Raw genomic sequence first — 27,816 nt, forward strand, 5'->3', positions numbered from 1 at the left:
GCTCCAGCGGGTAGGATTTCAAAGAATGAAATAGAGGCATTTCTGACTTACCAGACCTGACATGATACTCATTTTAATGGTAGCATATCTGCAGTAAATCCATGACTTACATTATATATTTAGGAAAAAAAAGTAAAGATTTGAGGGATTTAATGTAAACAAAACCAGCTTTAACAGCCAAGAGTTTCCCTTTTTGAGTACAAAGTGCTCTCCGAGTACAGGTGTAACTCTGGATTACCTACTAGTGGTATTCGACTGATGTTCGCTTTATATAGCTAGAGTCTCTAAATATACATACTGAGTGAAATAAATTTAGTTTTTACCCCTGTTGATATTTTCACTGTAATCCACTTACCTATGTTAAAAATAAATAAAAGCTGCATTACTGGTCCTGAGAACAGGAGGATTTCACTTCATATAGATAAAAGCATCTTGCCTCCCTATGGAGACTGCTGTTGTGGGTGGTAGAAGGCAGACAAATGCCCAGTCCCATGCCTAACTAGCAGAGTACGTAAATTTGCCTTTATTGGCTTGTCTTCATGTAGCCAACTCACTAACTTACACTTAAATTCTCCCTGTTCCTCATGGCGTCCTGGGTCCTTGAATGCATTCATGATTGATGTGCGTGTTTGTAGGCAGGAAAAATAACCCAAACTTTCTAAATCTTAAAATAAATCTCTAATGTTACTGCAACATTAAGACTGAAAAATCTAATAATATAAATGCAATAAATTGAGTTATAGCTTCTTTCAGAACATTAATTAGTCCACGTGGGACACTAGATAGCCTATAACCCAGAACAAATATCAGAGTGCTACATTAAAGAAAACAACAATAAACCGCATATATGTGAAGTGTGCCAGAGCTAATGTTATTGTAGAAGATGTAATTTTAGAGCTTGATATTTTTTTCACCTCCCAATTTTCAATTTTTACTTTGTACGCTTGGTTTCCATACTTTATTCAGAAAAATGTACCAAGAAAGGAGATGAGCTAGTGTTAGATTATAATCTCGTCTTAATTAATTTACCATAAACTGGATCCAGTCTTAACTAAAACTTGATTCAACAAACATTTGAAAAGTGTGAAAACCAGTTAGCAAAGCATGCTGCTGGACTTGTGCACCTCAGTGTGCGGGTCAATACTGTACTGGATGAAAGCTCGAGGCTCTAACTGGAAAATCTCTGAGCGTGGTCAATATTTTAAACCAAATGGAAACCTGAATTACGACATGACTGCAGTCAAGCACTGGCTATAAAATTCCACAGTGTGGAAGTATTAGAACAGTATCCATTAAGACTGGTTTTAAGTCTTATTGAGGACTTTGGAGCACAGTCTTGCCCTAAAAAACCACTCTGCTTTGAGCGATGCCTGTGTGCAGTCAGTGACAGTAGTTGTGCCAGTGGTAGTTTATAGGTTAATGCCTGCAGATAGATTCTAGTTTAAACTGTTCCCATATTATATAAAAATCCTAATCTGCTGCTGCTTAGCTTGGATCAGGGACGTTTTTCCTAATATAAGCAAGCAGATGTCTGTGCTCATCTTGCCGCTTGTCAAATGAGCATTATAGCACATGCATTGCCTACCTCACAGGGTTTGAGGATTTGTTATTTTAAAGTTTTCATAACGTTCTTCAAATTTGAATGTGTATTAACAGGAGATTATATATTATGCATTTTCTGCTGGCACAAGGACCTACAGCTGATGTAGCAGTGGAAAATCAAAGGTTTTTTTGGTACACCTGACTGTGTGGGCAAACTCTTATGTTCCAAAAGCATCTGAGAAGAGACATGCTGTTTCCTGACAAGAGTTCGTCTCTATTTTTTTCACAGTAGCCATCAGCAGGGACTGGGGAAAAGCATAAGAAATGCTTACAAGTATAAAGGAAGACTCCTTACTAGGTCCAGTGGCTTCCTGGCCTGCTGCTGTTTGTCTGGAGCAGGATGCACCTGTACTGCTGTGTTCAGCAGCTGTGGATGGTATCTCTTCATCCAGGTGCCTGCTAATTGGTCTCTTGATAGTTCCAGGTCTCCTACTTGTTCTTCTGTCATGAGTGATAATGAATAACTGTTTTGTTTCCTTGATCCAGTATAATTCATGTTTGAACAGGCTGAAGCAGATTGGATAGCAGTCTGTGGAGCCACATGGCCTGTTCAGCGTTTCTTCATACAGAAGCCGTTCTGTACCTCTGGTTGTCCCATTGCCTGTCTCTGTATCTTTTCTTGTTCTAATACATGTTTTCTGAAATGTGGTGATCAATTTGAGGAAAAACATTCAAGAAGGTATACAGTGTGGTGTGAGAAGGTACAATATAACAGCATAATTGCATGTTCTGTTTCATTTACTACCCCCTTCCCCAAAATTGCTGATATTCTTTTTTCCTTTTTGAATGATTTGGTTTCCTTTTAAACATAAGAGCATTGAGTCACTGTTTTCAGAGAACTGTCACATCTTGCAGTATTATTAGGATTGCAAAAATTACACACGTGGAAGGTAAGCATGCCAGAATTACGATTTGCTTTGCAATTTTATTCAGAACTCTTATGTAACTGTATTTTCTGATACTTCCTTTGATTAAATTACAAGAATGTCTTTTAACAGAGGACATCTGCCTCATTCAGTTCACACAGTGGGTGCAGCTCATTAAAGAAGAGCTATTTAATATTTTATTTTCCTCTTCATTACTCCATCCCTTATTTACTGGATGACGTTCAAATCCTGCTGTAAATATGCAGTTATTAATTCCCCTCTAAGCTTTACAGTGGAGCCCATTACTATAGTTCCTGAGTGCTTCACGGGTATTAATTAAACTTAATTTTCAAAACTCTTGTGTGAGAAGAGATGTCGTTGGCCCTCTTCAGATTAAGAACAAAGGTAGAGAGAGAAATTATGTTCTAATCATGTGCTGTGTCTTTCTTTGGGCATCTCATATTTGGAAGTGTGCCCAGCATTGTTAATATTTTATATGTTCAAATTACAGCTTCAGTTAACTTCAGCTGCTTTGGTAAGTTTTCAGCTCAGAAGTAAGTAGAATCAAATCAGGCCTTTGAGAAACTTGCAATTAGTGATAATGAGTGAAAAATTTTCTTTAACAAATATGCCAGTGGTCATGTTGGAGTGGTGGAGCAAGTGCAAGATAAGAATTCAGTTTGCTAAGTCAGCACTGAAATGCCTTGACTGTAAGGCCATCCTTTCTCTTCTGCCACCCTCCGCCTCCTTCACTTCTGAGCTCTGCAGCTCTTGGAGAAGTTGTAGCACAAAGTAAAACTGTATGGGGCAGAGGTCCTAAGGGAGAAGGCACCTGTGTATGATCATATAACTAAAGACTGCCTTAGGCCACTGGAAATTAAATTTAAGAGCAAGATGGATGCTTTCAATGTCTGTGTTGTCACACTAAACAAAATAAACGTACACCCATCCCACTTACTGCGTTCACAAAAGATTATTTTCTTCCCATACTTGGCAAGACCCGACCAGTCCTTTCAGGACGAACTGGATCTGTTAGAACTAAATCATGCATGGTGCAATCCCAGTTCAGTTGACTGCAATGTAATTGTATGTTTAATGCAATGGACGCTTGGCCTATTTTTAAATTCAATTATGGGACTCATGCGCTTAACCATTTTGGAATTTCTTCTTAAAGCTGTCTTTTGAAATAGATAATAGCTTGTTTTTAGTTTGGTTTTTAATTATAAATAAAAGACGTGCACAGAGTATCTTAACTATAGGGCCATACTGCTAACACAATGCTCCTTTTGTCTTGGGAAGTGCCTTTCATCAGTAGATTTCAAAGCAGCTCAAAAAGTCAATTTGAAGTAATTTACTGTAAAGTTCTTTTGTCTTATTTGTATGTTTCACATAAAATGAAATCTCTTTCACTGTTAATGTTTAGTGCTATTGTGAACTGTACCAACAAAATATATTGCTGTTTTAAATAATAGGATATCCTACCTGACTGGTTGTTCAGACCACATTTATAATACGATTTTGTTTGCCCTCAAGGTCTTTCATCTTTCTAAATGTGTTATAACTCCATGACATAGTTCTGAAATCTTGACGTTCCTTCTGAACAGTGCAGTCACTTTTTGCTAAGGCACAGGAAGTAAAGAGAAGGCATAGCTGAATCTGAAGTGAAAATGTAAGCATTTTCCAACAGGAAATAATTTTACAGAAATTATTCAAGATGTAATTGGTTTCCTTGCCATAAATTCTAATTTAGTGTTGGGGAAAAAAAAGGTCCTATTTTTAAACTGTATATTGCTCTGCAAGCATAACTGAGTTTAAAATGTCTGTATAGATGGGTGAATGCTGTTGAAAGCACCTATTTTTGTTGGTGGAACTGTTTTCTTTTTTCCCTCCTGTTTATAAGAGTGCCACTGGGAAAATGAACTGCTTGGCTCAGGATTCTCCAAGTTTCCAACTCTTGAACTGTATTCTTTGCAATCAGATATTTCAGAATTGTTCATTGATAAATGTGAGAGAAGTTAAATTCAGTCCAGTAGACTAGAAAGGAATTACTGGATTGGATGTGGTACTTGTGATGGTCAGGCATTGGATCACTCCTTTCTGGTCTGGGGAAAAAAGAGTTGCTATTAATCATGTAGGGTTTATGAAATCCCAGATGATCAAGATATTTGGTCCAGCTGTACTGCTCCTTCCATTTTAAGATTTTGCAAAGTACCGAGTGGGACAAATGCACATTTGATATACACACATGCATACACGCTCTCTTTGGATATGTGCACATACATAAGTAACATTAATCAGTGCAATGCTTTTTTCATTTTCAGAAGAGTTTTTGAACTTTAAAAAGTTCTTACTGTGTTGTGGTGAGAGCTGATTAAAATCTGCCACTCCTTTACAGATACAGATTAAGTGGCTAGGCTAAGATCTTGTAAATCCCCGGACCCAAGTTGTGTACTGAGGCAACTGTCTGTGTGTTTCACTGAAGTCAATGTCAATATACATTTTTTAAATGTTAAAATTTCTATTTAAGTTGGGTAAATTACAGTGGTTTTCCTAGTTAAAATGAGTGAAGGTAGGATTTTGATGTTAATGAATGACATAATTCAATCTGCACTTAAATTACCACAGAAGTTCTGAATGGCTTCAGTCACCACCGAGTAGAACAAAAAACTAGCTAGCAGCAGTGAATTTGGTTGGGGTTTGGAAAACAAAAAGCACAAAACAAAAAATGATCTAAAAAAGCCTTCCACTGCAGAACAGGATATACAAGTTGAGCAGTATAAGCCTACTGCTTCCAGTCATTCTGCCCAGGTGTGTGTGTTGCAATTCTAGCCCATTTACTTGTATGGTGATTCCAACAGGAGAAGGCTTCATATGACTCAGGTCTGTGTTTTCAAACAGTTCTGATATGTTTAGGTAGTTTTACATTAGAATATTAAGTTTTTAGAGGGGTTTTTAAGGTCTTTATAAAGAACATTGCATTTTTTTAGTGATTTAGCGTGGAGAAGTTTCGTGGCGTAGAGATAAGCTTGATACTCTTGGAAGAGTTTGCATAGACAGCTCACTCCAATTAATTTAAATTCCAGGCAAGAGTTTGTTTTGAGAATTGTAAATATTTTGTTCTGTTTGGTATTTGGGTGACAAATGTCATGCTTCATTATTCCTTACAATCAATCTGTAAAAACAAATCAGGACTTGAAAAATGGGATTGTTTTCCTAGTGTGTGCCAGGATTTTCCTCCCACATTTGCTCCTCTTCATTTATTCCCCTTCATCCAGCTTTTTACAGCTGATTTTTGCATGCTTTCAAATGGATTAATAAGGGGAAAATGTCTGATCCTCCAACTGACTTCATTTCTACTGTCTCCATGATGCTGTGTTCTTTGCTGATGTGACAGTTTGCATGATGATGTCCATCATGCTTTGCATTATGATATTGCTGTTCAGTATTTCTCATTTGACTGGTTTGTTTGCTCTGAACAGATTGTCTCCCGGTTCCGATGTCTATGTCACAGTTTCATCCATTGCCTTAGCAAGATCGCAACAGTGCCGTAATTCTCCAAGCAACTTATCATCCTCAAGTGAGACTGGCTCTGGTGGGGGCACATACAGACAAAAATCTATGCCAGAAGGGTAGGCACCAGACTTCTTTCATATTCTCTTTAGGCAGGTTTTTTGTTCTCTGTTCTGTTTGTTGTAATGTACATTGAACTAAAGAAGTGCTTACACAGCCTCCTGTCAGCTGTTGTTTACATACATTAAAATATGTTTTTTTCAAATATCACTGTCATGCTTCTTGAAAAAGTCAGTTTTAAAAATCTCTTACGTCCACCTTTTCCCTTTGTGACCTAACCCCCTCTCTCTGATCCTAGTCTATAGCTGCTCAGGTTACTATACAAAGGAACCTTTATGTATTTGAAAATCTTCATTAAAGGTACTGATTTTATGTTGCAGGTTGCTTCATTTCACAGGTTTGTTTTCTAAAATAAAATAAGCAATAGGGTTGGAACTTTGCAGTCTGTACTAATAGTTGAAGCAAAGTAGTGTTCAGTGCAACTAAGAAGCGTAGGCACAGAAGTGCTAAGTAATCGACAGCTAGCGTCTTTTTCACATATTCACAGTCATTCTTATGAAGGTGCTTTCTTCCAGCTTTCCAGAAATGTTCAAGCTCTCTGAAGTGATCCAGTGTCAATGTAAGGGGCAACTTGCAGAGGGAAAAATTAAATCTGTATTATTTTCAGAGGGCCCTGAAAGAAGCAATATATCAAGCATCTCCAAGTAGGGAAAAAATAATTGGCAGCAGGTGAGCTGTCTACCACATTCCAAATTACTTCCTATAGAGAAGATAAAGGGGCAAAACTACTGGTAGTTCAAACGCTAAAGCTTCCCTCTGAAGCAGTCTTGAGTACATTGCAGGTCATTGTGTGTAATTCATTCTAGTTTGAGTCTTTTATAAAGTAGAAATATCTTTTTCTCTATTTAAAAAAATGTATTATTAGTAAGATTAAATACCATTGTCAGGAACTGCTTAGCACAAGGCACTGCCTTCTGCCTTTTTAGGTGCCTGTAAGGGCACACTGCTCTGTGTCAGTCCAGAGAATGCTGTTCTCAGCATGTGTGGACAAGGGCTGCTTCTTGCATCAGAGCACTGAAGATTTGTCCTCCCTGTCCCTCTCCTTGCAGCTCAGTTTGAGGTTTTTCTGAAGAGGCCATCTCTTCTCTTCTGCACACCTTCCTGAAGGTCATTATTTATGTTTGTGCTTAAGTCCTACTGATATTAGGAGACTTGCTTTAAAGCCATTAAACTTGGCTGTAAGGAAACTAAATAGAAGTGTGTGCAGAACTCTGCAGCAGTAAAAAGCACTTAACCTCTATATGCACCACATACTTCCTGGCTCATTCATACTGGCAGCACTTGTGTTGCCTTGAGTTCTCAAGAGCAGCTTGTGCTCCTAAGATCTTGTTTACTCTTTTCCATCTACGTCATTTGGTCTACAAAAAAGGTATTGCTGCCGTATGTCCTTAGACCATCACAACCATAACTGCTTGAGTAGGAAGAGATTTTCAAACATGCTGGGGTTTTTGTTTTGAGTTGGCCTCAGAGCACATCAGCACCCATCCCAACCCTTTTTCATCTTTCAAGTTAATGATACACATATGTTCACTACAGCATTCTTTGAGCAGTTTGCAAGTTCAGCAGAGATGTGTCCTAGAAACCTTGTGTATACAGTCTTTTTGGCTTTAATTTGGTGCAAGGGCAGACTGTTTAAATGCAGTAATGAAAGAAGCAATTAACACAAGAAAATTGCATGTTTTTTACTGGATGGTTTCATTTGTGTTGTGGGTTGTTTTGTTTTTTTTTTTTTTTAAATCACATATCAAACTCCAATTATTTGACTGTTATATTCTGTTCTTATAGGAAAAGCACTTTGCCTCCCATTCTGTAAATTACTCAGGACTTTCCAAACATTTTCTACCAGGCTAAATGGAAAGCATGAAAACTGTAATTATGAAGGAAGCTTTCCCTGGCCTCAATAAGCAAAGTAATGTCTGTCACGTTACCAAAAATCATTGCAGTTCCTTGTGCATCCAGGGACAGCTGATTGGTGATTAACCTGTATACGTTGTTAAAATAGGGGAGAGATACTGTAGTATTCAGTTGCAAAGATGGTGGAGAGAAGGATGGGCTGGAGTAGGTACCTAGCCGAGGGGGCACCGTGTCCTGAAGATAATCCTCCCGAGGTGAGGCTCCAGTGTGCTCTAGGTATGCCAGTCCCTGAGATTTCCCAGTGCAGGAAATCTCAACTGCATAATTTGTGTATACATTTCTGTCTTGTTGCATGATATGGCAGATTTGGAAAGTCTGTGAAACTTAAATGGCTGAAAGCATGGATATGGGTCCAGCCTCTGTCAGACATTGGTAAGAGCAGTAACTACTGCTTCTTCTGAATTATTGGTCCGTGTCCTAAGCTGAGTATAGGGAAAAACTTCACTGCGTTCAAGAATGTTCAGATTGGTCTTGCTGTATATATGTGTGTTTCATATCATTATCCTGTGTTTACCTGAAGGTACGTATATGTAATAAATGATTACAGAATGTAAAAATGAAATTTGAAAATACCAAAATAATGAGTTTCTTCTTATGACATATACATAAAATGTATATTTAAAAAACTTTTCTGTTGTTTTAATCCAGATTGATTTCTCCCTAGAGTTTTCTGGGTTCATTCCTACGTACTCTACTGGGCTATATATTTAAGCAGCATAGAATATAGCACCACCTGTATTTGTTATTCCTGCTTTTTTCCTTTGTTAAAAAAAAAAAAAAGGAAATCTAAAGACATTTCTTGCTGCTCAATTAGTAAAGTGGTGAGCTTAATGAAATAAAATCAGCAACATGGTGGTTTTATGTATCTCTAATGTTGGAAAAAAAGAAAAAAGATTCTACATCATAAAATATACCTAATGCAAAATTGACTACTTTCATGCATATGAACATTGAGATTTAGGTAAGAGGACAACACACAAAAAGTATAATATTCATACAACACAACTTCATCACACCAAGGTTTCTTGGGGTTTTTGCTTTTTGTTTTAGATAACAACTACTAATTATTTTGTCATTAAAAGGTATTGCTCCCAAAATACTTTACAGGTCTTCAAAGTTTGAAAATTAACCTCAGATCAGTTTTTAAAGAATCAATCAGCTTTCTAAATGTTGTGTTTAGACTTGTACATCTCTTGAATTGGTATTGACTTCATCGTGTTTCATTTAGGTATTTGATTAAGTGAAATTCTAGCTAGTCTATGGATAAAAAAGAAAAAGCATTATTAGCATAATGCAATTTCAGTTTACGTTGTTTGCATTCATAAGGCACATATGGCCAGGTGTTCTTCACTTCATCAACACAAACCATATGTTGACTGTACTATGGAGCGGTGAACAGAAGAGAAATAAGGTCATGTTTGGGTAAATTTCAGAAGGCCTAGGTTTCAAAACATAACATTTTGGAGCTGGGCTGTATGTACACATGCACACATTCCAGCTGCTTGTCTAAGTGTAGGAGTGGGATTTTGTTGTTCTGAGTCATGTGATGTTTCATGGTTCATGAGTTAATCAGTACATAAGCTTTCAAATGGGGTAACCTCATTGAGCTGCTTTTGATAGAGTGACAGATATCTGGTTTATATTGAAGGTCATGCGGGGCAGGCTGCAGCTAGTGGAGTGAGTAGAAAGCACAATTTTGGGTGTTTTATTTTCTGTTATTAGTTAGACCCTTAGAGCTAGAGAAACTGCTTGATATCTACCGAGACTTGTGGGAAGTCCATCTGCCTGCACTTATTCAAAGCATTTAACACTGTCCCACACAACATGCAGTCTCTAAACTGAAGAGATGTGGATTTGATGGACAGGCCACTCAGTGGATGATAAGACATTGGCTGGACGGTCACACTCAAGAGTTACAGTCAATGTCTCTATGTCCAAGTGAAGACCGTTGATAAGTGGTGTTCTTCAGGGGTCAGTATTGGGACCAGCCCTGTTTAACATCTTTGTCGGCAACATGGGCAGAGGGATAGAGTGCACCCTCAGCAAGATCGCAGATGACACCAGGCTGTGTGATGCAGTCGACAGGCTGGAGGGAAGGGATGCCATCCAAAGGGACCTCGACAGGCTGGAGAGGTGGGCCCTGAAAATCTCATTAAGTTCAAGGCCAAGCACAAGGTCCTGCACGTGGGTCAGGGGCAAGCTGCAGTACCAATAGAGGCTGGGGGAATCAAAGGGTTGAGAGCAGCCCTGAGGCCGACTTTGGGATGAAGAGGTCGAGAGCAGCCCTGAAGAGAAGGACTTGGGGAGTACTGGTGGATAAGAAGTTCAGCATGTCCCAGCAACGTGCACTTGCAGCCCAGAAAGCCAAGCATATCCGGGGATGCATCACAAGAAGCATGGCCAGCAGGTCAAGGGAGGTGATTCTCCCCCTCTACTCCACTCTCATGAGACCGCACCTGGAGTACTGCATCCAGCTCTGGGGCCCACAGCGTAAGAAGGATGTGGATCTGTGAAGCAAGTCCAGAGGAGGGCCATGAAAGATGACCAGAGAGCTGGAGCACCTCTCCTATGAGGACAGGGTGATAGAGTTGGGGCTGTTCAGCCTGGAGAAGAGAAGGCTCTGGGGAGAACTTACAGCAGCCTTCCAGTACCTCAAGGGGGCCTACAGGAAAGCTGGACAGGGACTTTTGACAAGGACCATGCAATGATAGGACTAGGGGTAATGGCTTTAAACTGAAAGAAACTAGATTTAAATTAGATACAAGGAGGAAATTCTTTACTGTGAGAGTGGTGAGGCACTGGAAGAGGTTGCCCAGAGAGGTGGTAGATGCCCCATCCATGGAAGTGTTCAAGGCTGTGTTTGAGTGTTCTGGTGTAGAGGAAGGGGTCCCTGCCCCTGACAGGGGGGTTGTAACTAGATGATGTTTAAGGTCCCTTCCAACCCAAACCGTTCTATGATATATACAGAATATATCAGCTTGTATTTCTTTTGGGTCTTACTCCGTGCTTGTAGAGTTTTGGTATTTTTTTTTTCTTCAGAGTGTCTGATTTAGGAAAAAAAAAACACTAGGAACTCAGAAATGCATTAGTCTTGATGAATTCTTAACAATTAATCTGCTAAATCTGAACCCAACTATAATTCTTACAGACTTATGAATGATTTCTAATTAATACAGAATTAAAGATTTAATTCTTACAGACTTCTAGGCATATAATACATGTAGATTTCAGTATGGCACAGGGGCACTGGGTGTCTTGTCATTAGATTGTTCTCCTTGAATTTACTTTGTCTCTGTTGAGCTTTCCAAAAATCCATCTGACTAATCTAGCAGAATTTACAGGAAGTCCACTGAACTCTGTATGCTTTCTTCTGCAGCACTAGGTACACGTCTCATTGCTTTCCTATGCCTGTATGTAGTTTACATCAGTAAACTCAAATTATTTTATGATCCTGTAACTTCATAATTTCCAGAATTTATGCCTCCCAGATTTTGTGAGTCCGTAACCCATACAGTCAGCTTCATAAGCTCTTAATTAAAATGTTTGGCAGGGTAATATTGCCCCAAATGAAATCTGTGGTGTTTGCATATGTGTGTGTGTGTCACCTAGGTGTGACCTTCATAGTCTTTTGCTTAGAACCCAGCAAAGTGGCTGAGATCCATGGATTGTCCCAGCAAACTTTGATGCTCATTTTGACTAGATTGTGGTAGTACTTTCCTAGTTAAAAGGATCCATTCTTGAAATATTTTCCCGATAAACACATCTCATTTCCTTATGTGGCTTTTATCCAAACTTTTACGTTTCACTCATTGTGGTCAATTTTCTGTAACCGTGTAATGCTCTGATCACCTTTCCATGTAAACATCTATGTAAATTAAAACGAATAATTTTATTTTAGGTTGGTTTTGGTCTGTGTTTTTAACTGTATGCACTGTAACTAGTTCTTTTTTATCAAAGATGCTCAATAAATTAGTGTACTGTAATCTTATGCGTTGAAGGTGTTAAAGGGTTCCTGGAGCTGCCACTAAAATTAAATAGAAAATCATTATAAATACCTCAAGCACTTGTACTATGCATTACCCTGTTCTGTTGTTTGACAATAGCTTCTTAAAGGTGCTCTTTTCCCCTTATGTGAGATCTATGCATATTTAAAACCATTATTTGCTTTGTTTTTTGGGGTGTTACAACAGGTTTGGAATTAGCCGTAGATCCCCTGCTTCCATTGACAGGCAGAACACGCAATCAGATACGGGTGGTAGCGGCAAATCCACACCCAGCTGGCAAAGAAGTGAGGATAGTATCGCAGACCAGATGGGTAGGTAATTAATTCTTTACAATGAGCAAGTGGTGCTAACAGCAAGGTGATGTTGGACATAGCTCTCCATGCAGAGAGAGAACCATCTTAAGCACTGTGTTGTCAGTGTCTTTGAAAGTTAACCGTGTTCATCAGGACGAGTAATTAGGTCTGAAGCATATACTAGCTTCTGCAGTCTGTTTCCTTGAGACCTATGAGTATCATTGGAGGAAGAACTCATTTCAGTTCATCATTTGGTTGTGGGACTAAATCTACCTTAATACTGTTGCCTTGAAACACTCTGTCCTTTTAGAATTGGTTGGGTAGACATGCTTACTAATTTGTCTTGCTGTTGAGGGCTTGTTTGACCTTGCCTACTGCCCCAAGTGGCTTGGCTTAGTTTAATTTTTCCTTAGTTTGTCTGAAGTGCTTGTGATGCTCCCTTTCAAATAGTGCTACATAAATGCAAATTGATTGTTTGATCATAGAAGCTATAAAAATACAATATACAAAAAGGAAAAAATGCAATTAAAGTTTAAATAGTGAAGTAAATCTATAGCTTGGTAATCGCCTTCCACTATTGTATACATTTTTGTGGCACTTGGCAATTAAGCTGTCAGCTGAGGGAACATACTAACTACATAAAACAGCTGGGTACTAAGAATTTGCATTGTTAAGTCTTCATTTGAAGTTTTTGCACATAGACCTTTTGCTACAGCTATGGCTTGACTTGAGCGGATACCAATGAGATTGACACCAGTGGAAATGTCCTGTCCACAAACAGCATTGATCCAACCTGATGGCCGTGGTCAAGACTGATAGATTGGGTTTTTTTCTAATTTTATTGCCATAGATTAAACAATTCCGTACTGCTTCTTTTGCACATGTAGATCATCGTTTTACTGCATCACAGCTTTTGTTCTATATAAACGGGCTAGTTTTGAACGCAGAATAGGTTCAGTGAGATCAGCAGGTGTTTAAGGCAAATGCCAACCTCAAGTTCTGGAGATGTACTTTGTTCACATAACCTTCACAACCTCAGTGAGCTGTGCCTTGTTATTGAAGCCATCTGTCAGTCCCTCCCTTGCAACTGCCTCCATACTTCTTCCTGAAAAGCTGTGCTTATACTGATCTACAGTTCTCATTTTGACAGAACGATTTTTAATTGCATATGTTTTGATACTGTTGTGATGGTAACAACACATGTAAAACTGGTCTTTTGCTCAGCATTACTTTTGCAGTCCAACAGTTGGGTGTTGATGCTGGCGTTGAGTGGCGCTGCCGGCACGTTCTGTTGTACAATGTCAGGTATCACTATATTAGCAAAAGAAATAAAGACAACCAAAAAGAACACGAAAGATTATGTGGTGGAATAGATGGCTCTGGCATTTGGTAGAGTCTGAAAATGCATACCGATACGTAATTCCCTGTATTTTATCTCCTGTGTATTGTCCTGCATTCATAGAGTTCTAATTGGAAGCTGCATCTCTGAGTGGAGGCTTTATTGCCGGTCTGGTGATTCTAGGTGAAACTTTGGTTCTATGCCAAATAAGCACATTTCCACTTGGGATAATCTGTCTCAAGGGAAATAAGACATTGGGTGCAGTGAATCCACATGCTCCCTCCTTCCTGACCCATTCTTAGCTACAGAAGACTATTGTTCTTTGTGCACCAACACTGCTTGTTAGCACTTGGCAGGGGGAATCAAGTAGTAGTATTGTTGTTATTTTAAAAAAAAACTTTTTTTTTTTTAAAAGCTAGTAATGCTGCAGATCAAGATGAACAAACTATAGCTGTGTTGGGGAAAACTTTAAAGCACTGCTAATTGCCATGGACATTGTTAAGTACTTGATGTTCATAAGTATGTATTCTACCTAAAAGCAGCATTTTTAGAAGTGCAGAATATGATATAACCACAGGAGAGAAGATACTGATTAAAAAGTTAAAACTAAGAAGGAGTCTTTTAAAATACTGACCTTGTGCTCTGAGAAGGCAGTTACTTACCTGAAGGGCTATATCTGAACACCCTCTAGACCGCTGTAAGTTATCTCCTAGGAAAAAATAAGCTTAATTGGCAAAGAGCACTCCTATGAGTGTCCATATAAAATGAATTATTTTAATTCTGTCTATTTTTGTCTGGTTTAGTTTAATAAGTATTCGTTTCTTTTGTACATCTATGCAGTTTACACATTCACAGCCATCAATTTTTAAGGCAATATTGTGATTTCAATAGATTTCTGCTATCTCTTCAATTATAAAAAGGTTTACTTAACTCACCTTAACTTTGACAAGGAATAAATGTCGTAGTTGTACTGGAGAAAATGTGTTTATTTAAGTGATCACTGCAGACTTCTGCTGTTGTCCTGCCTTGTGTAGACTACTATTTAAGGAAATGTGGATCTTCAGGTTTTTTTAATCTCTTGTCCACAGGCAATGTACATATAGACATGCAATGTCAGTACACTGTGAAAACAAATATTCTGCTGTTTTACTGCTCTGATACAGTGCTGTTGGACAAGAGGGACATGATACCATTCAGGTTGTTCTAACAAAAGCCAGGATGATGGATGCTGGTTTTAGATGAAGCCTTACTGATTTGCACCAGGCAGGAATGGGCCCTCACTTAGTCACCTGTTTTTTGTCACAATTTGTATTTTTTTTTATTTGGAATGAATTTCCTATTGGGTATCCATAGTTTTTTGACTAATGGTAGCACTGGAAAAATTGCAATGCAAAATCAGATTACACGTTTTCTTAGTTTGTTGCACTGCTTATGTTCTTCAGTACATCGTTGTGTGCTGTGTTGCAGAACCAACATGCCATCTCCCAGCAGTATCAAAAGTACTGCCATCCTTCAGAGAAAGCCCCAGTGGAAGACTGATGAGACAGGATCCTGTGGTTCACTTGTCTCCAAATAAGCAGGGTCATGTAAGTTATCCTAAAAAAGGAATTATTTAATGTTTTCCTCTTGCTACATAACTTTTGATACCAAAAGTTACTCAAAGTTATATTTAGTGTCTAATTAAAAAAATAAAAAAGAAAAGGAAAAAAAAATCCTCAGCCCCTGTTCACTACTGGAACATGGAGGAACCCATCTAGCAGACCTGTTCCTTCCTGGATCCTACAGAAGCTAAGCACAGCCTACTGAAATATTTATTAGCTAATAAAGTTTTGTTGCCAGTTGAACAGCAACTTCTTGTCTGTTATCTTCTGGTAAGTGGAGGATTTGTGGGAGTTCGCAATGCTATTCTTAGGCCTCACACGTGAGACTTAAAGTTTACTAATATATTTCATAATGCAACACTCAGCTGCTTCTTTGAAACAAAATAGCAATTTTTTGGTTTTGTATTTTCTCCACTTTCCTCATCTAGTGTAATTATTACTTCCTTTCCACAACCTGCCTTGCACAGTATTGGAAGACTGTCTGAAATGTCTAGTGAATCCTGCTGAAAAAAATCTTTCTTGTTTTATTTGTGTTTGGTGTCTAAATGGTAAATTTTGCCTTTCTGGCTCTGCAGAGTTAGGTATTCACACCTTTTTGGAGATTGTGACTTCCCGGTTTGCATATAGAGAGGTAAATGCAGTAATGTTTATAAATTTCAAATGTCTTGAAAATTGTTTAAATCACTAGACTCAAAAAAGCCCCACCAAATTGCCCAATAAGCTCCAATAAGCTGTATCTCTTGGGTTTTTTCATTTATTTTTACAGTCAGCTAAAATACGGAGCTGTGTTGCGTGATAATACTGAAAGTAATAGTTGCATTTATTTAGGTGTGAGAAAGTCTTTAATTGGTTCCTGTTATTTGCTCCTGCTTACCAGCATTATTCTTTCAATGCAATTGGCAGTGTTGCTTTTAGATCATTAATTCATAACAGCATATCTTTATTATTTAAAAAAAAAACAGAAAAAAATAAAAACCAACAGCAACACACCTGTCTTCATATTCTTAGGAGCACAAAGTAGTTGTGCTGTTTTCCATGAGATTTTTTTTTTACTGTATAATGATGTAATACATAGCTCATTAGCTTGTGTACAAAGTGTAGCACTGGACTTACTAATGCTTGCATTATTCTCATTTAGTCATTGTTAAAGTAAATTTTTATTATGTAGACAGATGGATGGAGGGAGTGATGCAGTTCCTAATGAAGAGCAGTAATTTTAATTGGAGATAACTAGGACTCCAGATCAACTTACTATTCCTCCTGTTTTTCTGTCAATTCTTGCTTTAGTATAATAAGAAATGTGGATGGTGATATTTCTTGCTGTCTGTGTACGTCCATTCTCTATTTTCCCTCCTTTCCAGTGGAAACAAAGTGTCTAATCTTTTATATTTGTCTGGGATCTCTGCCCATGCCTGTTTGGTAAAACTCCAGGGGTAGACAAATAGGAAAGGTGGTTTTAAGTCTCCTTTCCATGCCTTCCCTTATTCCTGGGCCATCTGGTCATCAAACAAGTCCATTTCATACTGAAAAACTGCTTCAGTTCTGATTATATAGATGATCAGAACATAGATAAATTCTGTAGATAGAAACTAAAATGAAGGTATTAGGATGGATATGAATACCCCAGAGGTAGGTGAGCTGCTAAGCAATGATGAGTGTGTGGCAATAAATTCTTCCTGTAGTGGGATATTCCACCAATGCCCACTGCCAAATTGAGGACATTCAGTTTCTTCATAACAGCTGGCTGTAACCAAGGACAGAACACACAAACCAGCCAGATGCATGCCCTGATGGGACAATTTCAAAGCATTGCATTAAAGCTTCCTTTCTTGCAATCTTTCCTTTTGGAAAACAGTTTCAGATTAGTTAAATGACATTTCAGTGGTCATTTGCAAAGGACACTCCTGCTGAGGAGGAAATATACCCTACTACAAAGAGGTATGAAGAGCAGTGGTTATTTTGCCCTACTTCAAGCTTTTGAGAGGCAATTGGATTATTAAAATTATGTGCGTTTTCTGTGGATTAGTTATGTTTCATATTCTAAAATGTTGGAGTCTTAAAACTAGAATATTTTTAATTATAATAGTCATAAACAAAGTCAGAGTCTGCACAGCTCAGCCAGTTTCATTGTACTCGGCTGAGCGGAACTGTGCTTGAAAGGAAACAGTGTGAAGTATTTTGGGACAAAATACAAACAAGTCTAACTTTCCCTGAATAGTTAAGATGTGGCTTCCAAATCTAGATGAAAGCTTTTTATGTGTATCCAGAACAGAGCATGTGCATTGTGTTGGAATGAAATTTAAATTTAGAGTTTATTAGTCTTCTCAATGTATATATCCAGTACCTCGAGGTAAAAGAGCTCCTATTGTGCAGTGGTGACTTTTGTAATTGTTTATTACCTCCTCTTCTTTGTTGCCATAATTCTGAAATGAACCTACAAGTGTGGGTTTTTTTGATTGTTGTTTCTTCTGTAGTCTGACAGCCACTACTCCAGCCATTCTAGCAGCAATACTCTCTCCAGCAATGCCTCCAGTGCTCACAGTGATGAGAAATGGTATGACAGTGGAGAGCGCACTGAATCAGAGCTGAACAGCTACAACTACCTTCAAGGGACTTCAGCAGATAGCGGCATAGATACTACTTCCTACGGACCTAGCCATGGCAGTACTGCCTCCCTGGGAGCAGCAACATCTCCCCGTACAGGGCTAACAAAGGAGAAAGTGGCACCACTGTGGCATAGCTCCAGTGAAGTGGTCTCCATTGCAGATAGGACATTGGAAAAAGAGACCCACATAGACCGAAAGACCGAATCTTCACTGAGCCTGGATATTCACAGCAAGAGTCAACCAGCCTCCAATCCTCTAACAAGGGAGAACAGCGCTTATAGTCTTAGTGATGCTGTCTCGCATACAAGGTAATTTTCACCTCTTATGACATTGACCCCTCCACACTCACTTTCCCATTCTCACTCTCTAGCCTATCAAAAGTGAGAAGTGTATGTTGAAGGGAGGTTTCTACTTACGTTACCCAGTGTTTTGAAAGATTTCACTGTGCAGAATGCTTGAAAATTAAGACTACCTTTAGTCTTTGCATCTGCTACTGCTTATAACACTAAGGAATGTCTTTGAGAGCGTATTCCATACTGCTGCCTCTAAAATAACATCAGACACATCTGATGTGTTTAAAAGGAATAACTTGCAAGAACTGCAATTCATGTATGGATCAGAAAGGAGATCAGTCCATTTTATTAAAGCATATAATATTTAATATGTGTGTTTAATATGAGGTTCTTTTGCAGTCTTGCAAGTACATGTTTGGGATGTTTGCATTTTCTTCCCCTGTCTTTTTGTTTAGAAATCTGCTTGCAGTCAGTGTGATCAAGACTGAGAGCAAGTTGCTTGTGAGTGCTACCATGTAGATTGTATTCTCATTCTGCTGCAAGCTTGTGGATATGACACACTACAGTCACCTTCCCTCTCTCCTTCAGTTTTGCTACTTGTAAAATTGGCAATATGAAGCATGTGTATAATGTGCCTGAAAACCTCATATGGAAGATACCCCCTTTACAAGTTAATTAGAGCATCTAGAGGCAAAAAAATATTGTAGACCATTTTCCTAACCCATTTCCCAGGAAGTATTCAGTGCACTTTTTGAAAAATACTCATATTGTATCATACTAGCAACAAGAAGAGAAACCACAGCTCTTTCAGGGAAGATGTGTGATCATCCTAATTTGTTGGCCTTGCTGAGCCTGACTGTTGCATTTTCATTCTTAAGGCACATCTGTTTTGAGTGTGCGGCTAAAATACCAACAAGCTGGAAGTCTGAAACAATTTTTGCTAATCGTTTTGAGCAAAGCTACATTCATGCAAGGCTAGATGTTTATCAGACAGTTTAACAACTCCTCATACAGTAGCTGCAAATTGTCACAGAGACCGTAATGTAGTGAATGATCTCCATATACTTTGTCATGGTAATTTTGACTAAGTAATCTATTAATGGTGGTCCCACTCTGTTTTTCTGCCTCTATTGGTTGGCCATTTTTGGCACTAAAGCTCATATTCAGTTGTTGTAAATCCCACCTAAGTCTTTGAGGCTGGTGTTTCTAGTAGCTCTGCATGCCTGAAGGACTTGTGAAAGTCTGTAGAAAGCACTATGCAGAGGGATTTACTCAGATTTTGGGCAATGTTAGTATGTGCTCCTTTCTTGAAGGTAAAAATTGATATGGTGGTTAGCTAGTTTTATCCCTTTTATTTTAAGACAAGCATATTTATATGTATTTTTTTTTTTAGCATTCATTAGAATTTACCGTGTACCCTGCGGTACTTGTCTGAATGTAGCTAGCAGCGGCATTAAATGTGAGATTCTTATAAAAAATGCTGATTGTAATAAAGTTGTCAAGTAGCATTTCTAGTTGGAAGGTTTTTTTCAGAAGCAACTCAAAGAAGCTTGGAAGACTTATATGTAACTCTTGGAAGCTTTATTGTAAAGGTATGCCTAATGGGAATGGCATCTTTGTACATCTGAGGTTCTGGTTTCCTCTTCTCTGAGCACAAAACAGGGTTAGTTCAGTGAAAAAGCCGAGAAAATTTAATAGAAAGAAAAGTATCTTCACAGAGCAGGCATACCGTGACAGCTCTCATTTTTGTCTTCCATGGACGTACTTTGCAACTTAATTCAAACTTCAGTCTAGGATGTTGTCTCATTATTTATTATATGATAGCATTGTGGTTGCACACTGAACAGCAGTGCTGACCTGAGGAGAAGACCCTAGGTCCAGCCGTTTGCTCCCAGCTCTCCCGTAGCTCATTCTGTGGAGGCACAACAGCTGGGACCTGGAGGCTTGTTAAACTGGCACTTCCAAAATGTAACCACAGCTGCCTGCTTCAAGAAGGTGAAGGAGGGGAGACTAAAGGATTATTCTGAACAGGCTGCTCTTCATGGGAAATGAACAGCTTAATTGGTGTGTTTCTCTATTAGTTTCTAAATTGTTATCCTTTGTTGCTTCTCGCTTCTTTACCTTTTGCCTGTGGATGCCAGAATGTCTGTAACATCTTTAGAGTCGGGTTTCTGAGCAAGAAGAAAAGGAATTTGGCCCTAAAAAGAACTCGGTGACAAAAGAAAAGAAAATAACCACAAATTAGAGTGTTTGTGTCTGTAGAAGACAGGAGCGATAATTAGTGTTCAGATCATTTGATGGTGCATAAAAGAACTTGTACCTGAGAATTGGTGGCAAAATGTAAATTATAGTGATTAACTTCTACAGCAGAGCTTCTGGCTGGGTTTTATTTTTCTTCTCCACCCCCACTCCCAAAGTCCTTCCTGATGATTGTGCTGATTTCTCATAGCATCCCAGGAGAATTGCATTATGTCGGCCAGTAATTATACAGAATCATTATAGCTGAATGTCATTAAATGAAGCCATATGCGCTGATGGCATGTATTCCCTAGGAAAAAAAATAAAATCAGACTTTCATTTCCACCTAAACTACATGGTTTTTTGTGATACTCTTACCAAAACTAAAAGGAGACTCATACCTATTTTCAATCAAGTATCTTTTTCATTACTTCTAACAATTTTGAGATACTTAAAATATTATTGTGGAATACTTTTATGAGTGCCTAATCTGCAGTTCTTGTCGATTGTTGTGTAGTATTTGAATTTTTCATTAATTTAGTCCTTGATGTCTCAATAATTGAAGCAGGAGGTGGAGGACCAACAGTGGTTATCTCTGTGTCCTGAGAATATGAAGACGGAATTTCTTCCAGATGTAATCCAGCTGGTCCAGATGTCTGTTACAGTATGAGGAACTGTCTGCATGCTTCCTGGTGTCAAATACTCTTAACAGCTTCCCATCACTATAATAGTGCTCCAGCTCTGATTTAGTTTTTCTAGAGTTTCTCCAAAGCCTCTTGCTTTCCAAATACGCTCTCAGTTAACAAGTGTGTCTCTCTATCTGTCAGTATCCTATTGACCTACCTGTGTTTACTTGTAGGATGAAAAGCTTCAGTCATATCCACAGTTCTGTGCATAGTTCCTGAAGCAGAATATCCGCTCAAAATACTATATATACTATCAGTACTATATCAAAATACTATATATACAGCTCAAAATATGCAATACACTTTAAAGAAAAGTGGTTTTAAAACTGTATGCTAATTTTCTTGCTTATTTCCCAGGCTGCTCTTGGCATCTATTACATGATACATATTATCATAGAATGGTTTGGGTTGGAACTGACATTAAAGATCATCTAGTTCCAACCCCCCTGCCATGGGCAGGGACATCTTCCACTAGACCAGAACACTGACAGCCCTATTGAAACTGGCCCTGAACGCTTCCAGGGATGGGGCATCCACAGCTTCTCTAGGCAACCTGTTCCAGTGCTTCACCACCTTCATAGTGAAGACTTTCCTCCTTATATCTAATTTAAATCTTTCTTTCAGTTTAAACCCATTATCCCGTCTCCTGTCACTACATGGCCCTTGTCAAAAGTCCCTGTCCAGCTTTCTTGTAGGTCTCCTTTAGGTACTGGAAGGCTGCTTGTAAGTTCTTCCCCAGAGCCTTCTCTTCTCCAGGCTGAACAGCCCCAACTCTATCACCCTGTCCTCATAGGACAGGTGCTCCAGCCCTCTAATGTCTTCATGGCCCTCCTCTGGACTCAGTCCAACAGGTCCACTTCCTTCTTACACTGTGGGCCCCAGAGCTGGACGTAGTACTCCAGGTGGGGATCTCATAAGAGTGTAGTAGAGGGGGAGAATCGCCTCCCTTGACTCCTTGCTGGCCACGCTTCTTGTGATGCATCCCCAGACATGGTTGGCTTTCTGGGCTGCAAGTGCATGTTGCTGGGACATATTGAGCTTCTTATCCACCAGTTCTCCCCAAGTCTTTCTCTTCAGGGCTGCTCTCGACCTCTTCATCCCAAAGTCTGCCTCAGGGCTGCTCTCAACCCTTTGATTCCCCCAGCCTCTATTGGTACTGCAGCTTGCCCCTGACCCACGTGCAGGACCTTGTGCTTGGCCTTGTTGAACTTAATGTGATTTTCAGGGCCCACCTCTCCAGCCTGTCGAGGTCCCTTTGGATGGCATCCCTTCCCTCCAGCCTGTTGACTGCATCACACAGCTTGGTGTCATCTGCGATCTTGCTGAGGGTGCACTCTATCCCTCTGCCCATGTTGCCGACAAAGATGTTAAACAGGGCTTGTCCCAATACTGACCCCTGAAGAACACCACTCGTCACTGATCTCTACTTGGACATCAGGCTGTTGACCACAAGTCTTTGTGTGCGACCCTCCAGCCAGTTCCTTAGCCACTGAGTGGTCCATCCATCAAATCCACATCTCTCCAGTTTAGAGACTGCATGTTGTGCGGGACAGTGTCAAAAGCTTTGCACAAGTCCAGGTAGATGATATCAGTTGCTCTTCTTTTATCCACCAATGCTGTAACTCCATTATAGAAGGCCACCACATTGGTCAGGCATGATTTGCCCTTAGTGAAGCCATGTTGGCTGTTGCCAGTCATCTCCTTTTCCTTATTTTCCCTGTGCCTTAGCATAGTTTCCCAGAGGATCTGCTCCATCATCTTGCCAGGCACAGAGGTGAGACTGACTGGCCTGTAGTCCCCCTTTTCTAGTCAGTGGGGAAACCAAACTGCACAGTTTCTCAAATATGATGGATAGTGGCTTAGCCACTTCATCCACCAGTTCCCTCAGGATCTCATCAAGTCTTGTGTACTTATGCACCTTCAGGTTCCTTATATGGTCTCGAAATTGATCCCCTACAGTGAGGGCTTCTTCATTCTCCCAGTCCCTGCCTTTGCCTTCTGTCACTCGGGCAGTGTGGCTAGACGTCTCAACAGTGAAGACAGAGGCAAAAAAGTCATTGAGTACCTCAGCCTTCTCCATGTTTCAGGTAACCAAGTCTCCCATTTCCTTGTGGAGAGGGTCCACATTCTCACTGGTCTTCCTTTTATCCCCAACGTACCTGAGGAAGCTTTTCTTTTTGCCCTTGATGTCCCTGGCCAGATTTAATTCTGTCAGGGCTTTGGCTTTCGTAACCTGGTCCCTGGCTGCTCAGTCTTTCTCTATTTCTCCCAGGCTACCTGTCCTTGCTTCCACCCTCTGTAGGCTTCGTTTTTGTTTTTCAGTCGATCCAGGAACATCTTGTTCATCCGTGCAGGCCTCCTGGTGCTTTTGCCTGACTGCTTCTTTGTTGGGATGCATAGTTCCTGAGCTCAGAGGAGATGATTGTTGACTATTAACCAGCTTTCTTACTTGTTTTATAATAAATATTGAAGTAGTAATACTTAAAATACACAGTGTATATACAATATGATATATAATAAAATATTATAATTATTTTAGAATATATACATATGCATTTTAATATAAATTTTATGTAGCGCATACTTAACATCATCTTTTATCCTCTTTGCCTAGTAATGTTGAGTATCAACACTACCAGCCTGTCTAGGAGTTGTTACTGATTTTTATCAAGAAATATTTTCTCACAACTAGCACTTCCTTGAGAACTACCTGATGCATTAAAGAAATCTGAAATATGATCAGAACTTCTTTTTTCTTACACTGAAGCAAGACTTCTCCGGTTCTTGAGTGTATTTAGAAAGGGCTAATTTTTTTTTTTGAAGTCCCATACGTTTTCTTTAAAGATATAAATCTTCCCCAAGTCTTGGCAGTTTGATTTTGCGGTGGTGCTGCCTCACAGATGGGCTGGTTTACTCAGCATGTGTAGGAGTTTTCTTTCAATATTGAAAAAGAAGAGAAAAGAGGGAATGAAGAGAAATTTACTGCCTCTCCCCTTAGCTCTTCTTTTTCTCTGCTTTCTTGCTATAAATTATGTTTACTTACATCTGTTACAAAGATTGTGATGTGCAGCGCCAAATATACAGGCTTGATGGACAGGAAAATATCTTCCTAGATTTTCCCAATCTGCCATCTTTTGCGTAGGCCTTTCAAATGTCCAGATGGAGGGAAGGAAAAAATAATTCTGTAATACAAAATTTGTATTATTGTCATTTGATTTGCATACCAATGGGGAGATGCATCTTGGCCCTGATGTGAGGGACTTCACAGCCATCCCCATGTACATCAGAAGGAAGCTTGGGCTGCAGCAGACAACGCTGTTTGAGGTGGGGAGACTACAGTCCGCTCAGACTCCTCATTAGAGCCACAGCACTTATCTGCTGGGACTCACGGTGCTTAACTGGAGCCATATGAAAATGAAACATAGTTGAAGGGGATTTTTTTTAGACTCCATCTGTTGTCAATGGAGAGAGAAGAGGAACTCCAAAGCATTAATTCTCTCTGTGTACCTGCGACACCTAATTTAAGATGAGGAGAATCACCTCCTAAGGATATTTCTCCATTGACTACAGCAGGAGCCAGACAAGTGGCATAGATTAGATAACTGACTTCTATAAGGCTAAATGTAGGTGAGATTATTTTCCCAAGTGGCAACATAAATTTAACCTTAAATTATTTTTTCTGTTTCAGTGAGAGAGAGACAGATGTGGAAGTGCATTTTTTTTTTTATTAAAATATAAGAGAGAGCAGTGAAGAACTTTCTGTTAAGCCAAGAAAGAAAAAGATTATTCAGTGACTTTATTCAGCCTTCCAGCTAATTTTTGTTTCTCAGTCAGAAACTGTTCTTTACCACAGGGCCATCTGTTTCAAATTCCTTCCTTGCAGTGTTGAATGGAGGGATGGAAATGTGGCTAAGTTGTGTAGAGAGCTGGTAGAAAACTGGTCTCTGAATATATAATACTATTTCAGTACTAAGGCTGTACACCAAGTTTTCCTGTAACTGTAGTTAGAAATGCCTGAGCTCTTACGGTTGTTGTAGTACATATTATCTTAAGCGCATCGCTAAAGAGTAGCTCCCATCTAAAGCCTCCCCTCCTTCTTCCAATAATAAGCTGCAGTTGATCATTCTAACTCTTTTTTTCTGTCTACACAAATTGTGAAATATGTTAGAGACTTGTTCAAAGTTCTCAATTTAAAAGTCTTTTTTTTTTTTTTTTTTGCAAATGGTAACTGCTTCTCAGGCAAAATCTAGGAAACCCTCTTTTGAAAGATGTATGAGTTTCTTCTTTGGTTTGTTGTGGGGTCTTAAAGAAATGTTTTCTGTTGCTTAAGTTCCTTCAAAATATATTTTCTTCCACAGCCAGGAATTGCAGCAAGAAATTGGACTTTGCTTCTCTTTTGCTAATTCAGCTACAGTCTCGTGTATTATTTAAACTGCCTACTGACTGTGAACCCTAGATTTTCCGTTTGTGGAGGGGAACGAGGGGACGGTGGTGTATTGCATCCTTAGAGGTTGCTTACAAAATTTTTCATCACTGTGTGAGATGTTTTTAATAAAATATTGGTGGGAGGTCCTTAAGAGGAGCCAGCTGGTTTTGCTACTCTACACACTATTGATACGAGTAACATCCTGTGCCCAGAGTTCTGCTTTAGAAATAGTTAAACAAGTTGCATATGTACACATTTGAGGCAAATTTTGTCTTTATTATGTTTTTCTCCTAGTACCATGAGCTCTCGACACTCTGCCAGCCCAGTTGTTTTCACCAGTGCCAGAAGCTCACCTAAAGAAGAGCTTCATCCTGCTACTTCTCCCCAGCTCGCACCTTCTTTCTCCGCCTCCTCTTCCTCCTCATCTGGTCCTAGGACTTTCTACCCTCGCCAGGGTGCTACTAGCAAGTATCTGATTGGATGGAAAAAACCAGAAGGGACAATAAACTCAGTGGGGTTTATGGATTCAAGAAAGTAAGACACTTTTTTGGTTCTCTTGTTTGGTTATTTGCTTTAATCGTAAAGAAGCATTGAGATCTGTGACACTTCTCTGTACAGAAGAGCTCAAGACTATTAAATAAAATGCTTAATATTCTGCAGAACTTGATCTCTAATCTAGAGTTCTGCAGTTAGGCTTAAGTATTTGAGAGTTAGCTAATCTCATTGCCTGTTAATTTGTAAAAGATTTTTTTATCATTTTTAGAGAGCTGTATGGACTCAGTCCTATTAAAGCTTATTTTCCTTGGGACTTCTTAAAGGTGACTCAAAATGCTATTTGAGCAAATATTTAAAATCCTCTTAATGTGGAGCCTGAGTTCTCCCTAAGCCTCTCATCCATGTAGTAGTACCCTGAATGCTGTGCATTAGCTCTGTGGCACTCCATGTTGGCTTGTTAAGATTTCTGCCATTAGCTAGTCTAACTGGCTTAAAGCAAGCCAAGATCTCTCTGCTTTACAATATGCAACCATCTCTTTTGGAAGAGAAAATGAGAAACAACTTACTATGGAAAATACTGTTCCTTTAAGTTCTAATATGGCTTAGAAGCCAAGTGGTTCAGAAAGCCCATTTTAAAGTAGTTTATTCAACGCTTTTTGACTTTTATTGGGTCAAGCACAGTATCCCTAGATGATACCAATAACTGACTGAAAACAGGAGATGATGAAACTTTATAACTGCATTATAAAAAGCCAGTTAAAAAGATTAAAGAAACTAGTGATTTGCTGCTTTTAGGCTCACTGAAGACATATATATTTTTTAGTTTTGTACAGAATACATGTTATTTTAATAGATTCAGTCCCTTATTGGGAAAATGTGTTACAATAAACTTTAAATGTATTGGTAGTTGATGTTTTTAAGCAACTTTATTGCTTCAACAGGTATTCATTAAGATGAGGCTCTGCTGTATTAGCAAAACTTCTTCCCTCTTCTGTGTCCCCTACCTAGGTTTTTTCTTTGAAAATCTTGAGGGTGCTATAATTCTTGTTTCATTCATGCCTCCTGCCCCAGGGCTTTGAGACCTGAATGTGTCTGTTCCATTTCATTTAAGACGTCACCAGAGTGATGGCAATGAAATGGCCCACCCTCGGCTGCGTGCTTCAGCAAGAGATCTACGAGCATCACCAAAACGAGCATCCAAGTCCACCGTTGAAGAAGAGCTGAAGAAATTGATAGATCTTGATAGCCCAACACCTGAATCCCAGAAGAATTTTAAGGTATGTTAAAGGATAGTCTATCATCTGGCTGTCTCTTGTCATAGGTGAAATCTGAGAATACCTGAAGAGTAATGTACAGGTCCTCTTCTGGTCCAAGCCATAGTTCTGTTGTTACACAATTGCTATTTTGTAATGTTACACTTTATAAGAATTTGATGAGTGAGTTCATTGCTGCCTAGGCATATCAACCTAATATACAAATGCATCACAATTTGGAAAAGGATGAAGGCTGTGAAGCTCTACGATTTCTGTGTACAAAATGCTGAGTGCTTTGAACGCAATCAGAGCTGAAGTGTTCATTCACACGGAACTTACTCTTTTGGACCTTGAACTGAACTCAAGAGTTTCTCAGGATCTTTTCTTTCTCACCCATAACAGGAAAATAAAATCCAAGGCATTCCCTGAATTCTCATCGTGGACAGAACGTCATCCATTTCTCACAAAGTTATCTGCTAGAGAATTACATCTGGGGAGCAGTTTCATTATTACAGTCACTGCAGTATTATTGCAGTTTTGTGTGCAAATTTAAACAGACTAGTATGCTAA

The 27,816-nt window shown here is 39.1% G+C and overlaps 1 protein-coding gene across 2 annotated transcripts in view; it reads left to right on the forward strand.

Moving 5' to 3' along the window:
- The window catches only part of SIPA1L1 (signal induced proliferation associated 1 like 1), a 161,404-nt gene that overhangs the window by 121,304 nt on the left and 12,284 nt on the right, over positions 1–27,816 (forward strand). For both annotated transcript variants that reach the window (XM_086748948.1, XM_086748949.1), the window contains exons 12-17: positions 5,948–6,097; positions 12,203–12,327; positions 15,116–15,234; positions 17,724–18,163; positions 25,793–26,032; positions 27,105–27,270. In XM_086748948.1, the coding sequence (XP_086605074.1) occupies positions 5,948–6,097; positions 12,203–12,327; positions 15,116–15,234; positions 17,724–18,163; positions 25,793–26,032; positions 27,105–27,270 (1,240 nt within the window). The remainder of the gene's footprint in view (positions 1–5,947; positions 6,098–12,202; positions 12,328–15,115; positions 15,235–17,723; positions 18,164–25,792; positions 26,033–27,104; positions 27,271–27,816) is intronic.

Source organism: Chlamydotis macqueenii, chromosome 5 (assembly GCF_036417535.1).
Source record: "Chlamydotis macqueenii isolate bChlMac1 chromosome 5, bChlMac1.mat, whole genome shotgun sequence".
Taxonomy (NCBI): Eukaryota; Metazoa; Chordata; class Aves; order Otidiformes; family Otididae; genus Chlamydotis; species Chlamydotis macqueenii.